Consider the following 16,155-nt stretch of genomic DNA (forward strand, 5'->3'; position numbering starts at 1 on the left):
CACACAGTTTTCCTGGTTTCTCTGAGATCCATTATCGTAGAATACTTCGTCCATTTCTGATTTTTTGAACTTATGAGCACCATGTCAGACGGACCATGGGTCATTTCATAAGCAGATCAGATTGCCTTAAAAAGTTCAAGAAATTCTTCTCCTCATTTCAACTGTTAATTTCGGCTCACTGGCATCAATTTTCGGTCCACTTCCATGAGTTCATTCTGGTTTTTTATGATGCATGTAGTAGAGGTTTATAAGACTCTCTGTTTCATATGGATAAGAGTACCACAGCTTATTTAGCTCAAGATCATGAGGATGTTCTCCCACAAAATAATATTTACTTCAGAAGAAATAACACCTTATTTCTCAGAGTTAGTATTTATAAGATCCTAAATATGTTGCCATCTGCAAATGCATATGCATTACATTGAATGAGTCATCCCTCGTAATTATCACAGCAATTTCATTATGCAGCAAGGTGTAAACTCTTCTGCAATATGCTGTGGAATACAGGTGGAGCTTGTGATCCTTCCTCGTTCAATTGTTAGTGAGAACCCACCAGAACAAAAGGACCAACAGCCTCCTCCACCACCTCCTCCACAAAATCAGGGTTCTGGGGAGGAGCAAAATGAAGAGGAAGATCAAGAGGTCTGTTTTTCTTTCTATACCATTGCATAATTGTGACGAAACTATCGTATCGGTTTACCTAGAGATGCAATTCTCCTTGGGACCAGGATGAGAATGATGAAGAGAACGAACAGCAGCAAGAACAGATACCTGAGGAGTTCATTGTTGATGCCGGAGGTGGTTTAGTTGATGAGAAGCTCCTCTTCTTTGCTCAGCAAGCGCAGAGACGTCGAGGGAAGGCTGGTTGAGCAAAGAATGTTGTATTTTCTGAGGATAGAGGCCGGTATATAAAGCCCATGCTCGCAAAAGTTACTGGTGCGCCTATTTAATATCTTATGGAAAATCTTGCTCTTTGCTAAGTTTGTATGCATGGTGCGGAAGCTTGCTTCGAGTTGGTTTTCTTCTCTGTACTCCTTAGTGGCTTAGTCTAATTGCCATCCACTGTTAATTACCCGTTAAGTTTTTGGAAGTTGGGGATGATTAAGCATCATTTATTGGTAGCGTTGATATTTGTAGTTACATCTGCGGAGATATGCAAGACCAATTCTTCTCCAAGCCTATTACGTGAATTCATAATACAAAGTACGCAACCATGGATTTTGTCTACAAGCCTTCATTATCTATTACATGTTATACACCTAACATGTATAACGAATTCACGCAATTACCCTCGAAATATGACCCGAGCGAAAATTCCGAAAATGCTCGGCGGTTTCTAGGAATTGTATGCGATGCTTCATGGAATTGTTTGGCTACAAGAACAAGGTAGGTGAATTGAAAGACAAAAGGTATAAGACAAGCATATGGGATAATTTTTTAAGCAGGACAAATGGGTGCTCTTTTCGCTCTTCAACAAAACATAAAAATTTCAAATTAGCAAACAAGGATCTCTCAAATTCTTTCTCCCGCGTATTTTACTGTGAAGCGAGTTTCCTTCGTTTAAGATCGGACTACCACCTTCAAAAAGCCCTAAAAAACGGCATATGTCGCCGCGGAGCTTTCTCGGAGAAGCATATGTGAGCACACATGTATGGAAGGAATTCAAATGGGTGGAAACAAAATGGAAACAGTGAAGATGGTACTTCTTTCTTGGGTCAGCTAATGGCTTTAAAGCGATGAGACAGCCCACTAACCCTTGGTGGTAGTCTCTGGCGATTGGTGATGCCCGGCGGTTAAAACTGAACCACCCATCTGAGTTGACTTCAACCGCGAAATTTCCTAGAAGTTTACGCAAGACGTCTCCAGCACGATAGTTTCCCATCTTATTTTAGGCGTGGGAGGCCGTAGAGTTCGTAGGAGTGAGCATGAACTGAGTGGGCGATTTCTATCTTCAAATCGAAAATCACTCACTAAAGATCGATTTCGAAAAATTAAAATCGGAAATCGCCCGTTGATTCCCCTTATCCACCCGGGAATCGGACCGAACCGGTCTCCACTCCCTACAAAATTGCATTAATTAATTAATATCATGGTGAACCTCGTTTCTATGTGGGTATTTCTTTGCAAAGGAAATGGTAAGAATAATAAAGAAATATGCATGAGGTCTTACTTATCAAACACGAAATGATACTGTGATTTCAGGATAAATGTTCCCATTTGGACATTTGGTTCCATCTCAAAAAAATTGCATTCATCAATTAATACTAAAATTGTGCGTTGGTGAAATAATAATAATAATAATAATAATAATAATAATAATAATAGCAACATGGGAATGGGCATGATCGAGGTCCTTCCCAAAAAAAAATTTGCTTTTTCCAAGTTAAAAAAAAAGGCATTAAAACTGTAAATGAAGTAGATAAAATTAATTTTTTTTCTTTTTATTTACCAACACGAACGTTTTTTTTTTGGGCCAACCGATACTTAAGCAACAGATAATGAACTAAGAAGAGTAGAAAAACAACCAGTTTTTCAACTATCAGTTCCCCGAAAATGCGGCGTTTGATTACCCCAAATTAGGGATATTCCTTTTATTAGACAGGAATAATGGATTCCACAAGATTCCAATTATCTTCTCTTAATTGAATAAAATGGAATATTTTAACACTTTAGAGTAAATCAGTATATGGGCATTGTTTTTTCTTTAAATATATATGTATATATATCGGTCCGATCCGCCAATCAGGACCGGACTGATATTCACAGATTCCAATTTATTGAAATCGGGAACCGGATCAGTCCCCATAAGAATCGCCGATTCTAGGCCGGTTTGGTCAGTTCTTTGCTCACTCCTATAGAGTTGTACATTGTCGATAGTTTCCCATCTATTTGGCTTGTAACTTCATTTAGAGACACTAAGTGTGGACGGGTAGTCGTCAGCATCGACAATAAATGAGATTGTTGACCAACAGTAAAATTTCGAAAAAAAAATGAGACAATAAATGATATGAACTCCCCTCTAGAATACTCGCCTCTGCCTGCTAACTTGCGCTGAGAAAATACCCCCCCTCTACCCGGTCGCATTCACTGAGACTGAATGTGGACGGGTAGTCGTCAACATCGACAATAAATGAGATTGTTGACCAACAGACAAACAACAAATGGACAGTAAAATTTAAAAAAAAAAATTGAGACAGTAAATGATATGAACTCCCCTCTAGAATACTCCCCTCTACCTGGTCGCGTTTCCTAAGAGACTAAGTATCGATGGGTAGTTGTCAACATCGACAATAAATGAAATTGTTGACCAACAGGCAAACAACAAAAGAGATAGTAAAATTTTGGAAAAAAAAATGAGACGGTAAAGGATATTAACTCCCCTCTAGAATACTCGCCTTTGCCTGCTAACTCGCGCTGGGAGAATACTCCCCTCTGCCTAGTCGCATTCCCTTAGAGACAGAGAGAATACTCCCCTCTATTTGCTAACAAAAGGAAGATGGAGAGTGACAACGAAAAACATTTTTTCCGAATGTACAAGCCAGAGTACTCTCAAAGAATGGTGAGATAACTCTCTCTCTTATGAACTATTTTTAACTCAACAAATGGTGACTCACATATGACAGTTCATTGCAGCGCGTCCCTAAAAGTTTCATGGTGCAGCTAGACGAGTCACTGTTGGGAGATATCCTCCTCACGTGTCCCACGGAGGGGCTGGCATGGTGTGTGAACGCGATTTTGGAAGGAGGGGACATTTACTTTGAAGATGGCTGGCAAAACTTTGTTCGGGACAACTTGGTGAAGAGTTTTGACGTTATGGTGTTCCGCTACCAGAGTCAAGATGTGTTAAGAGTAGTTCTCTATGGGGACTCTTGGCGCGAGAAGAAAAGGTGCTCCCATCCCGAGGAAGTAGGAGAAGAAGTTGAAGTCAAGGAGTGCAACAGAGACGACGACGACAACAAGGAGGAGGAGGAGGACTCTGAGTGTGAGAAGAAAGAGTGCGCCTATCTTGAGGAGGTAGGACAAGAATATTTCATCCAAGTGTACAACCTAGAGAAGGACTCTCAAAGAATGGTGAGATAACTCTCTCTTATGAACTGTTTTTAACTCAACAAATCGTAACTCACATATGGTTGTTCACTACAGCGCGTCCCTAAAAGTTTCCTGGTATGGCTAGACGAGTCACTGTTGGAAGAGATCCTCCTCACGCGTCCCACGGAGAGGCGGGAATGGCGTGTGAACGCGATTTTGGAGGGGGGCACGTTACTTTGAAGATGGCTGGCAAAAATTTGTTCGGGACAACTTATTAGAGAGTTTGAACATTATGGTGTTCCGCTACCAGAATCAAGGTGTGTTGAGAGTTATTCTCTATGGGAATTCATGTCGCGAGAATAAAGAGTGCGCCCATCCCGACGAGGTAAGAGAAGAAGTTGAAGTCGGGGAGCGTAACGGAGACGACGTCGACAAAAAGGATAAGGAGGAGGACTTTGAGTGCGAGAGGAAAGAGTGCGCCCATCCTGAGAAGGTAGGACAAGAAGTTGAAGTTGGTGAGTGCATCGGAGACGCCCATGATGATGAGGAGGAGGAGGATCATTAGGATGATGAGGTGGAACGTGACAATCGGAGGAAGTGGTCGAAAAACGATGGTGATAGAAATTATTCAAGATTTTTTAATTTTCAGCACGTTTCGATTATATGTACATAGATCTCTTCGTTTGTTCGACTCTCTTAATGTTATAGTGACGGTTGAAGAGAGGAAAGCTGATGATAAATATTTGTTCGATGTGGGGAGGCACGTCGACTTCCACAATCCATACTTCGTGACTGGGATGCGGACTACTAGAAAAAATAGCTTGGTATTCTTGCTCTTCCATCCCGCTTTTCGTTTTTGCATAGTATATCCTCTTGAAGTGCAATCTTGTTGTGAATGTTTTTCTCTTGCCTTTGTAGATCCGCAGTTTGTCAATTTGCTGCAATGCTCACTCTTTCTTGATCTATGGAATGATCATTACAGAATACTTATTTTTTAAAATATAGATTTTGTCTTAAAATTATCCATAATCTTCATTACATTCACCTGTCTTATTGCAATGCATTCCGCATTGTGTTCAAACTATTCGAAGTCTTCGGACTGAAGTTACCTAAGAATGTTGAGTTCGAAAACGGCACGAGATGAAAAGGAACAATTAAGGTGTGGGAGGATGGCCACACTTAGATCAGCGGCTGGGGGCCCTTATGTCGCCATTACAATTTACAAAAGAACAATTGGTGTATATGTGAGTTTCTGAAGGAAGAAAGTGTCACCCGTCGCCTTATTAAAATTCACGTAGCAAGAGGCGCAAGAACCTGAAAACCCCAGCTCGTGGCACCCAATCTGATTCGGAACTTTAATTTTGTTGTTGTTGTGTTATAAGTTGAAAACAAATGTTGGATTGCTTTTTTATTCCGTTCTTCAGTTCTTGCAACTTGCGTCTCTACTATGGAATTGGAAGATGGGAATTACTCTGTTCAAGTGGTTGAAACTATTATCAATGCCACTTTGCTTGGTACACCTATTTTACTTTTCATTGCAAAAACTTCTTGATTAGTTTTTCTTTATCTTTTTAGTCTTTAAGACTGCTAGCCGTACGGGTCCGAGACTGGGCTCTTAGTTTTTAGTCAAAAGAACGAGTTAATGTAGAAATCGAAGTATGTGATAGCGAAAATCTCTTCATAAGAAAATTTAAACACGACTCCATGTTATAACCTCCCACACGACGAGCAAAGTCTAGCCACTTGAGGAAATCCATGCTTTGAAGGGTCGCAATTTTCCCTTTTTCTCTCTCTTTTGTCTTCTGCTCGAGAACCTTAAGATACTAGGTAACAACTCGCTTGCCTTTCTTATCTCTTACAGGGCGAAACATACTTCTCTGAATCAGAATCAACAGTCACCTAGGCCTTAAAAGAAACAAACACCCTAGCGCACTACCTCACAACGTCCCATAGACTCTGTACCCCAAAAATCATATCCTAAGCTCTAATACCACAAGATGTCACACCCCCGAAACCTACTAGGATGGGGGATGACACCGCCGCCCTTCCACTCTAAGGACGTAGCCTCAAACCATAATACATTTCACATACCAATTTCAAATCAATAAATATACCTCGTTTCGCAACACCGTTCCCAAAATATATCTTAAACCATTTACAAATACCAAAATATAGTAAATGCCCGATCCATACTTTTATACAACAAATATGTTCTTTCACAACTCATTATATATCGAGTCTCATCCGCTTTCAAGACATGAGTTTAGAATTTCATAGAAGAGATAGCACCACTCACCTGGAATCCCCAAAAATCAAACAACGACACTGACTCGAACCGACAATCTCGTAATCCTAATAATTAACCGAGAATCGACGTCAAAACCAAGTAAAATACTACGGTAACTACGAAATGGCTAAACGACGCTTAAACGCTAACGAAAAAACTCCTACGCGCTAACAAAACTCACAACCGAAGCGATATTCAAAATTATCCACAACGTGAAACTTGAACGCGAATCTTGATTGTGCTATAACTTTCTCCATCGAACTCCGATCCTAGCAAACTTATAGTCAAAAGAAAGCCCGTTCAAAGTATTACAAAACCCCTAGCTTGGCCATCCCAAAATTGAGCTGAAAACCGACGAAATATAGCCTGAAGGTTGCCGGACTTTTACTGTTCACCTCACGGGGAAAACTTCAAAATTTTGTTTTGGGCAAACGGTAAATTCAAATCAAGATCCGTAAAATCCCACGGCTCCACGACACCTTCAACTACCAATTCTATATATATACGCAGCTCAATGACTCAAAAATCGAACTTCGTGGCTTGAATTTCCCAAAATTCCGAATTTAAACTTTAAATCTGAAAACTTCTCTGATCGGACGAACGAGAGGCACGAGTGCTTACCGAGCGATGCAATATGAAGTTGAATTGGCTTGACGAGACCCTGTGACACCAAACCCTCTCTCTTTCTTCTTCTTCTTCTTCTTCTTTTCCCTTTTTCCCTTTCTTCCTCTGTTTCTTGCCGAGGGAGCTCTCGGTCTCCCTTTTAACCGAGCTCCCAACTACTCCTTTGTTGACTGAGTCAACACTTTCTTTTTTTCCTTTTTTTTATCCAAATATTATAGGGACAACTTGTTAGAGAGTTTGGACATTATGGGATTCCGCTACCAGAGTCAAGGTGTGTTGAGAGTTCTTCTCTATGGGAATTCTTGACGCGAGAAGAAAGAGTGCACCATCCCGATGAGGTAGGAGAAGAAGTTGAAGTTAGGGAGCGTAACGAAGACGACGTCGATAACAAGGGCAAAGAGGAGGACTCTGAGTGCGAGAAGAAAGAGTGCGCCCATCCTGAGGAGGAAGGACAAGAAGTTGAAGTCGAGGAGTACACCAGAGGCGCCGATGATGATGAGGAGGAGGAGGATCATCAGGATATGAAGAGGAACGTGACAATCGGAGGAAGTGGTCAAAAAATGATGGTGATAGAAATTATTCAAGATTTTTTAATTTTCAGCACGTTTCGATTATATTGGGTGTACATAGATCTCTTCATTTGTTCGACTCTCTTAATGTTATAGCGACGGTTGAAGAGAGAAAAGCTGTTGATAAATATCCGTTCGATGTGGGGAGGTACGTCGACTTCCACAATCCATACTTCGTGACTGGGATGCGGACTACCAGAAATTATAGCTTGGTATGCTTGTTCTTCCATCCCGCTTTCCGTTTTTGCATAGTATATCCTCTTGAATTGTGATCTTGTTGCGAATGTTTTTCTCTTGCCTTCATGGATCCGCAGTTTGTCAATTTGCTGCAATGCTCACTCTTTCTTGATCTATGGAATGATCATTGCATAATACTTATTTTTTAAAATATAGATTTTGTCTTAGAATTATCCATAGTCTTCATTGCATTCACCTGTCTTGTTGCAGTGCATTCCGCAATATGTGTTCAAACAGTTCGGAGTCTTCATACTGAAGTTACCTAAGAATGTTGAGTTCGAAGATCCTAACGGCACGAGATGGAAAGGAACAGTTAAGGTGTGGGAGGACGGCCGCACTTGGATCAGCGGCCGGGGGCCCTTATGTTGCCATTACAATTTACAGAAAAACGACTGGTGTATATGTGAGTTTATGAAGGAAGGAAGTGTTGATGGGAGATAATTTGAAGGTGAAGATATTCTCTACTCAAGACACACAAGGAAGAGGAGATCAATAGACTTCTACTTTGATTTCTTTCATCTTGTCTCCCATTGTCAACGTAATTACAACACATACCTTTATAGAGACTAGTTACATGACTATTGAACAAACTCTTAAATGACTCATAAATAAGATCAACATTCCAATGAGATAGACTCCTGGGAACTCTCAAAATATTAACTAGATATCGAGACGCGAAGAGACGCTTGGAAAGCAACAATATAATAAAGACTCATGCACCGAACAGTCATCGTCATTATCAATAGCGAGGTAATTGCTTGACAACTTCAACCTTGACTCGACAACTTATCTATAGTCTCGACATTCATGAATTTGGTTTGATTTCTAACACTTCCCCTTAAACCAAATTCTCTTCCATCGATCATTCCAAGTAAGCTCTTCAACTTCCAAAATGCATCGACCTTGAGAGGTTTTGTAAAAATATCGGCTACTTGGTCTTCAGACTTCACATGAGAAATTTCGATTTCTTTCTCTTTTACTTGCTCTCGAATGAAGTGATATCGAACATCGATATGTTTGCTTCGTTCATAAAAAACTGGATTTTTCACCAAAGCAATCTCAGAAACATTATCGATAAAAATCTCTATTAATTTCACTTACTCCATATGAATCTCTTTGAGTAACCTTCTCAATCATATCGCATGACAAATACATGAGGACGCCGCTACATATTCAGCTTCACACGTTGATAGAGTAACACTGGGTTGCTTCTTTGATGACCATGTAAAAGCAGTGTCACACAAGAAAAATACAAAGTCTGTAGTGCTTTTTCGATCATCGATATCTCCAACATAATCACTGTCTGAATAAGCTCTAAGCTGAAATGATTTAGACTGAGTGTAGTGTAAGTCATGATCGATAGTAATTTTGATGTAGCAAAGTATCCTTTTTGCAGCTTTAAGATGAGTCGACTTTGGTTTCTCCATGTATCGACTCACGATTCCTACACTATACATGATATCTGGTCTCGTACAAGTCAAGTATCTCAAGCTTCCAATCAAGCTTCCATAATATGTTGGATCCACATCTACACCTTCATCAAACTTTGAAAGCTTGGTTCCACACTCCATCGGTGTATTGACCGGCGTACAATTTTTCATGTTCAATTTTTCAAGGATATTTTCTGCATATCCTTTTTTGGAAATAAAAATTCCTTCAGCACTTTGCTTCACTTCGATGCCAAGAAAATAATTCATGAGACCATTATCCGTTATCTCAAATTCTTTCACCATCGACGCCTTAAATGCATCGATCATCGATGGATTATTTCCTGTAAAAACAAGATCATCGACATATAAACATGCCAATAAAACATCACCTTTTTCATGCTTCAAATAAAGTGCATGTTCGTATAGACATTGAGAGAAATCATTTGTCTTGAAATAGGCATCGATTCTGGAATTCCACACTCTCGGTGCTTGTTTAAGCTCACATAGAGCTTTCTTCAACCTCAGCACTTTATCTTCATAACCTTTCACAATAAACCCCTCGAGTTGCTTGACATAAATTTCTTCATCAAGGATGCCATTTAAAAATGCCGATTTGACATCCATTTGATAGATTTGCCAATGATTTTGAGATGCAATAGAAATTATTAATCTAATCGTTTCCATGCGAATAACAGGGGCAAAAACCTCATCATAGTCGATTCCAGCCTTTTGCTTGTATCTCTTCGCAACTAACATGGCCTTATACCTTATCACTTCTCCTTTCTCGTTTTTCTTGGCTTTATACACCCATTTCACACCGATCGATTTCTTGTCCTTCGGAAGAACCGCAAGTTCCCATGTTTGATTCTTCTTGATGGCTTCAATTTCTTCATTCATGGCTTTTCTCCATTTTTCTTCTTTGGCAGCATCATCATAGACAAGCGGTGCAAAATCTGCAAAAAGGCATGCAAGGTGAAGCTCATCGGTAGCTTCATAAATTTCAAACAATCTCCTCGATCTCGGCACTAACGGTTCATCGACACCAGTTAAAGAGGTTGGTGGTGATGAACTTCAAGAAGATATCGGAGAAGAGAGTGAAGAGAGATCCTTCAACTCCATTTGTCTTGAATTATCACGAGCATTTGTTTCGTCTTCAGGATTGTCTTGTCATATGCCTTCTTCATCAAACTTGACATCTCTGCTTATATATACTTTCAAAGTGTTAAGATCAAATAATCGATAAGCTTTGGATGAGGTATCATTCCCAATGAAAATGAGCTTTTTGCTCTTGTCTTCTAACTTCGATCTTCTTTGGTCCAGGATATGAGCATAGGCAATGCTCCCAAAAATTTTCAAGTGAGAAACACTTGGTGTTCTCCCGCTCCATGCCTCTTGTGGAGTTACACCTTCAAGTCCATTTGTGGGACATCTATTTTGAAGATAGACAGCACACATAACAGCTTCACCCTAAAGCTCTTTGGGCAAATTCTTGCTTTTCAACATGCTTCGAACCATGTCGAGAATGGTTCTATTTTTCCGTTCAGCCATGCCATTTTGTTGTGGAGAATATGGAGTCGCCAAGAAACGTTGAATTCCATGATCTTCACAGAATTTGTTAAATGTGGCGGAAATGAATTCTCCTCCACGATCGGTTCTCATGGCTTTGATGAAATCGTCACTCTCTTTTTCAACTAACCTCTTGAATTGTTTGAACGTATCAAACACTTCCGATTTCTCCTTCAAGAAATACACCCAGTTTTTTCAAGTAAAATCATCAATTAATGTAACAAAGTATCGGCGATTACCATATGTTTGAGGAGTGATTGGGCCACACACATTAGATTGAATCAACTCAAGTGGCTTCTTTGCTCGATAAGTTGCTTCCCTTGGAAAGCTTGTTTTGGAATGCTTGCCAATTACGCACCCTTCACATAATTAATCAGGATGATCAATACGTGGTAAGCCATAAACCATCTTTCTTCGAGAAAGCAAATTGAGTCCGCCAAAATTGAGATGATCAAACCTCAAATGCCACAGCCATGAAGGATCATCTACGCATGCCTTTAAACATCGAGCCATTTCACTTTTTATATTGAGAAGAAACATCCGATTCTTTGACATCTTCACATTTGCAATCAGTTTATTATTTGGGTCTCTTAGCATAAGGCTAAGATCTTTCATGTGGATAGTATAACCTTTCTCAAGAAGTTGTCCCAAACTCAAAATATTACTTGACATATTTGAAACATAATAAACATTAGAAATAAACTGATGTGCACCATTCTTCAGACAAATCAAAATTGTACCTTTGCCTTCAACGAGAATTTTAGAATCATCACCGAACGAGACTTTCCCTTTGATTGTCTCATCCAATTCGGCAAACATCTCCTTTCTTCCACACATGTGGTTGCTTGCACTAGTATCCAAGTACCACGTATCATTTTTTCTTTCTTCATATTCTTTGAATGCCAATAAAAGAACTTGATTGGCATCATTTACCAAGCTCGTCTTATCGTTTGCTCCGCTACTCTCTTTGTTCCAACAGTTAAAAGCATAATGGCCAAGTTTATTGCAATGATAACATCGAATTTTAGATGTATCATACAATTGCCCTCTCGAGTTCTGTCCTCTCCCATGAGCACCTTTTTTATTTTGGTATCTTCCGTCATGTCGAGCAATATCTCCATTGCTTCGTCCACGACCTCTTCCTTGAAAGCGACCTCGCCCTTGACCTCGATCTTGATGAGTCCCACGAGTTTTCACGGGATCTCTACTTTGCTCCTTATCATCTCGGATGGTCAACCGAGTTTGGAGTACTTCCTCCACTGGCTCATTCTTGTTTCTTTTAAATCTTTCTTCATGGGCTTGCAAAGAACCCATGAGCTCATCGATCGTCATGGCATCAAGGTCTTTGGACTCTTCAATTGCAACGTCAATATAGTCGTACTTTTTGTCTAAGGATCGAAGAATCTTCTCGACAACACGAACATCTTCAACATCTTCTCCATTTCTTTTCATTTGGTTGACAATTGTCAATACTCTTGTGAAATAATCGGCAATCAATTCAAATTCTTTCATACGGATTGCCTCGAATTTACCTCTCAAAGTTTGAAGGCGAATCTTCTGAACTTTTTCAACTCCTTGGTGTGTGTTGCAAAGAATCTCCCATGCTTTCTTCGAAGTAGAAGCATTCAACACCTTCTCGAACATCAAACCATCTAAAGCTTGATAGATGATTGATAGGGCATATTGATCTTTTGCTCGAACTTTCTCCAAGGCATTCCTCTGGTTTTGATTCAACGCGGCGTCGTCCTCTGGCTCATCATAGCCAGTGTTGACAACTTCCCACACACCATAGGCGTCGAGTAAGGCTTTCATTCTGGCATCCCAATTACCATAATTTTCTTTGGTAAGACGAGGGTATTGTAGAGGAAGCTGATTGTTTGTTGAGGCCATGATCACAAACCGTAAGCTCTGATACCAATTTGATAGGAGATAATTTGAAGGTGAAGATATTCTCTACTCAAGACACACAAGGAAGAGGAGATCAATAGACTTCTACTTTGATTTCTTTCACCTTGTCTCCCATTATCAACGTAATTACAACACATACCTTTATATAGACTAGCTACATGACTATTGAACAAACTCTTAAATGACTCATAAATAAGACCAACATCGCAATAAGATAGACTCCTGGGAACTCTCAAAACATTAACTAGATATCGAGACACGAAGAGACGCTTGGAAAGCAACAATATAATAAAGACTCATGTACTGAACAGTCATCGTCATTATCGACATCAAGGTAATCGCTCGACAACTTCAACCTCAACTTGACAACTCATCGATAGTCTCGACATTCATGAATTTGGTTTAATTTCTAACAAGCGTCACCTGTCGTATCACTAAAAATTCACATAGCAAGAGGCGCAAGAACCTGAAAACCCCAGCTCGTGGCACCCAATCTGATTCGGGACTTTAATTTTGTTGTTGTTGTGTTATCAGTTGAAAACAAATGTTGGACTGCTTTTTTATTCCGTTCTTCAGTTCTTGCAACTTGCGTCTCTACTATGGAATTGGAAGATGGGAATTACTCTGTTCAAGAGGCTGAAACTATTATCAAGGCCACTTTGCTTGGTACACCTATTTTACTTTTCACTGCAAAAACTTCTTGATCAGTTTTTCTTTATCTTTTTAGTCTTTAAGACTGCTAGCCGTATGGGTCCGAGTTCGGACTCCTAGTTTTCAGTCAAAAGAACGAGTTAATGAAAAAATCGAAGTATGTGATTGCGAAAATCCCTTTATAAGAAAATTTAAACACGACTCCATGTTATAACCTCCCACACGACGAGCAAAGTCTAGCCACTTGAGAAAATCCATGCTTTGAAGGGTCGCAATCCATTCCTGCAATATATCTATGCCATTGTAGACATATAAATTAATCATTACACTCTTGTGATGTCATTCCGAAGGAACAAATCGAGAAAAAAAGAGAGCTCCTCGGTCAATAATTTCCAAAATAACTTATCATTTAGACTTCTTGAATATCTCCAAGTGGCAATATATTGCCCATACAATGTTATATCAGCATAAAACATTTCAATGCTCTTATCGAAAAGAAAAGGAAGAATAACAAAACATTGCAATGCTTAAATATTTGAAGATCATTATATTCCTCATTTTACAAACTTTCGGACTCTTACCCAAATCTGTTTAATTTACTACGGAAGAGCACAAAACTAACCAGTGGGAAATGATACTCACCCATTTATATTGCAGAGTGTGATCTTGGGAGGCAATGACTCCACAGTGTTGACTCTTACATGGGCACTGTCCCTTCTCCTAAACAACCACCACTAGCTAAAAAGGGCCCAAGATTAGCTGGATGTCCAAGTTGGCAAGCACCACCAAGTGGAAGAATCGGACATAAAGAGCTTATCCTACTTACAAGCTGTAGTCAAGGAAACACTGCGTCGTTGCCCTGTACTGCCACTTTCTGTACAAAGGGAAGCCATGGAAGACTGCATCGTAGCCGGCTTCCATGTCCCTGCAGGTACACGCCTTATGGTTTACTCGTGGATGCGGCAACGTGACCCCGAATCTGGTCACGCGTAGCAGATTTTCAGCCAGAGAGGCCGACCAGGTTCATGTGGATGTTAGAGGTCATTCTTTTGAATATATAAGATTTGGTTCTGGTAGGACAATGTGTCCTGGGGTCTCGTTTGGCCTACAGGTGATGCAACTTATTCTTGCCCGGCTGCTTCATGCATTCACACCGGAAAGAGTCTCGGGTCCAGAGGTTGATATGAGTGAGAGTCCTGAATTGACAATGCCCAGTGCGACACCACTGGAGGTGCAATCACACCAAGGTTACCAACTACATGCTACCGAGTGTTAACAAAGAAAGCACCAAGTTAAACGTGAGTCTCATATGCCTGTACCTATATAGACACTACATATCTGCCGATATGCTTGTGTTAATGGAGTTCCCAAGTGATAATTTGCTCTGCCTTGCCTTGTCAATCATTCTCCGCAATACATGTCTAGCCTAATTTCTTTTGGAAAAAATGATATTGTTCAAGTTTCCTCATATTGGTCTGCCATCTCAAAGCCCTTATCAAGTAAAACAGCCGTGATCCCGGTTACTCAATGCCACAACCCAAGATCTGATCCCAGCCAGGTGCTGATCTGACCCAAATCACCCTCACCTAAGCAGCAAAACATATCCCTCCATGTGATTATTCAACTTTCAAAACATAGAGATGAGAATGGTGTCTTCACCAAAAAAAAAAACAAAAAAACAAACATGGAGCATCGATCTTTTTTAAACTCTCTTGCCATTATGAATGCAGTTGTAACCATCGGCGATATTACACTAAATTACAATGGCCCCAATAATGTGATCTTGCAACCGCGTCCACTAATGAAAAGGACATTTCACAGAAGTACATTCTTACAGATTCATTGTCACCATGGAGCACTAGCCTCCTCTTGGAACACAAGTTCATGCCCCTCCGCATTCGCCTTCAGAGATTCTATATCAGCATCGAGTCTTTTCTTCAACTTCGATAGCCTCACTTGAACGCTCCTCATCTCCTCCTTGCGGATGCCATTGCCAATACGCAATACTGACCGTCTCAGAAAACATCTCAGAAGCCAACGTGTAATTAATGCTCTTGAGAAGGTTGTCGTGCAGAAACCCATTCTGACTGGTGCGGAGCTCCAGTATCTTGTCCTCTGGAACTCAGAAAGGTCCGAGTCAATACCCAAGCCGTTGACAAGTACCGTCAGATTGCTGACGATGCTTTCGTGTTTTTTCTTTAGCAAAACAAGTACCGTCAGATTGCTGACGATACTTGCGTTTTTTTTTTAGTAAAACAAGTACCGTCAGATTGCTGTTGCTTGTTGCCTCTCCACAATCAATGGCAGATATCGAGTTTGAGAGTCTAGTCCCATGGGGAAAGGAAGAACGATTTCACATTATATGACATCAAATTCCTGTCCATGATGGACAAGTAAATAGAATATTACATTTCAACAGGCAACCTCTATTCAGATAGCAGCTAGAGTGAACGGCATTGTGCCATTAATAAAGCAGCCACGAGCTTAACCTCCATATCGGCAATCTCTCTATGTGCTAGAATGTCTGAAGATCGACTCAATTGTCACTAGAGAAACAAGGAGAACAAACAGCAAAAGAAGTACATGATTTTACAATGGGAAGGATGATAAGAGCTAAACAGAATCCCATCTTTTTCATCATTTAATAGACAATACAGTATGGAAAATGATTTGGACCATCAATGCCCACCAAAAGAGTAATGCCCTTAATATGGAGATTGTGCCAAATGTTTTTGCCGTTGGAAAAAACTTAGTTATCAGGAGAATTAAGGAGAGTGCAGCATGCTCATTTGTAGGGAGGAGGAAATTGTGGAGCACATGTTATTGCTTTGACCATGGAGTCAACGTGTTTGGT

At 40.2% G+C, this 16,155-nt stretch overlaps 4 protein-coding genes across 12 annotated transcripts in view; 2 read left to right on the forward strand and 2 right to left on the reverse strand.

The window, feature by feature from the left end:
• The window catches only part of LOC115677882 (protein HEAT-STRESS-ASSOCIATED 32), a 31,417-nt gene that overhangs the window by 5,743 nt on the left and 9,519 nt on the right, over positions 1-16,155 (reverse strand). The window lies entirely within an intron of this gene.
• On the forward strand, positions 170-1,083 carry LOC115677883 (magnesium-chelatase subunit ChlD, chloroplastic-like). The gene is made up of 2 exons (XM_056303876.1): positions 170-642; positions 729-1,083. Exons 1-2 carry the CDS (start codon positions 463-465, stop codon positions 867-869), a joined length of 321 nt encoding a protein of 106 aa, XP_056159851.1. The 5' UTR covers positions 170-462; the 3' UTR covers positions 870-1,083.
• LOC115677790 (B3 domain-containing protein At4g34400-like) lies at positions 3,652-4,594 on the forward strand. Its single transcript, XM_056303742.1, has 2 exons — positions 3,652-4,071; positions 4,340-4,594. The coding sequence occupies exons 1-2, from the start codon at positions 3,652-3,654 to the stop codon at positions 4,592-4,594; spliced, it is 675 nt and encodes a 224-aa protein (XP_056159717.1).
• LOC130135196 (secreted RxLR effector protein 161-like) lies at positions 8,514-9,317 on the reverse strand. Its single transcript, XM_056303743.1, has 2 exons — positions 8,900-9,317; positions 8,514-8,782 (listed from the first exon to the last, which is right to left on the reverse strand). Exons 1-2 carry the CDS (start codon positions 9,315-9,317, stop codon positions 8,514-8,516), a joined length of 687 nt encoding a protein of 228 aa, XP_056159718.1.

The sequence above is a fragment of the Syzygium oleosum genome, unplaced genomic scaffold, assembly GCF_021117445.2.
Source record: "Syzygium oleosum isolate NSW1041296 unplaced genomic scaffold, Sole_v2.1 Sole_v2.29, whole genome shotgun sequence".
NCBI classification, from domain to species: domain Eukaryota; kingdom Viridiplantae; phylum Streptophyta; class Magnoliopsida; order Myrtales; family Myrtaceae; genus Syzygium; species Syzygium oleosum.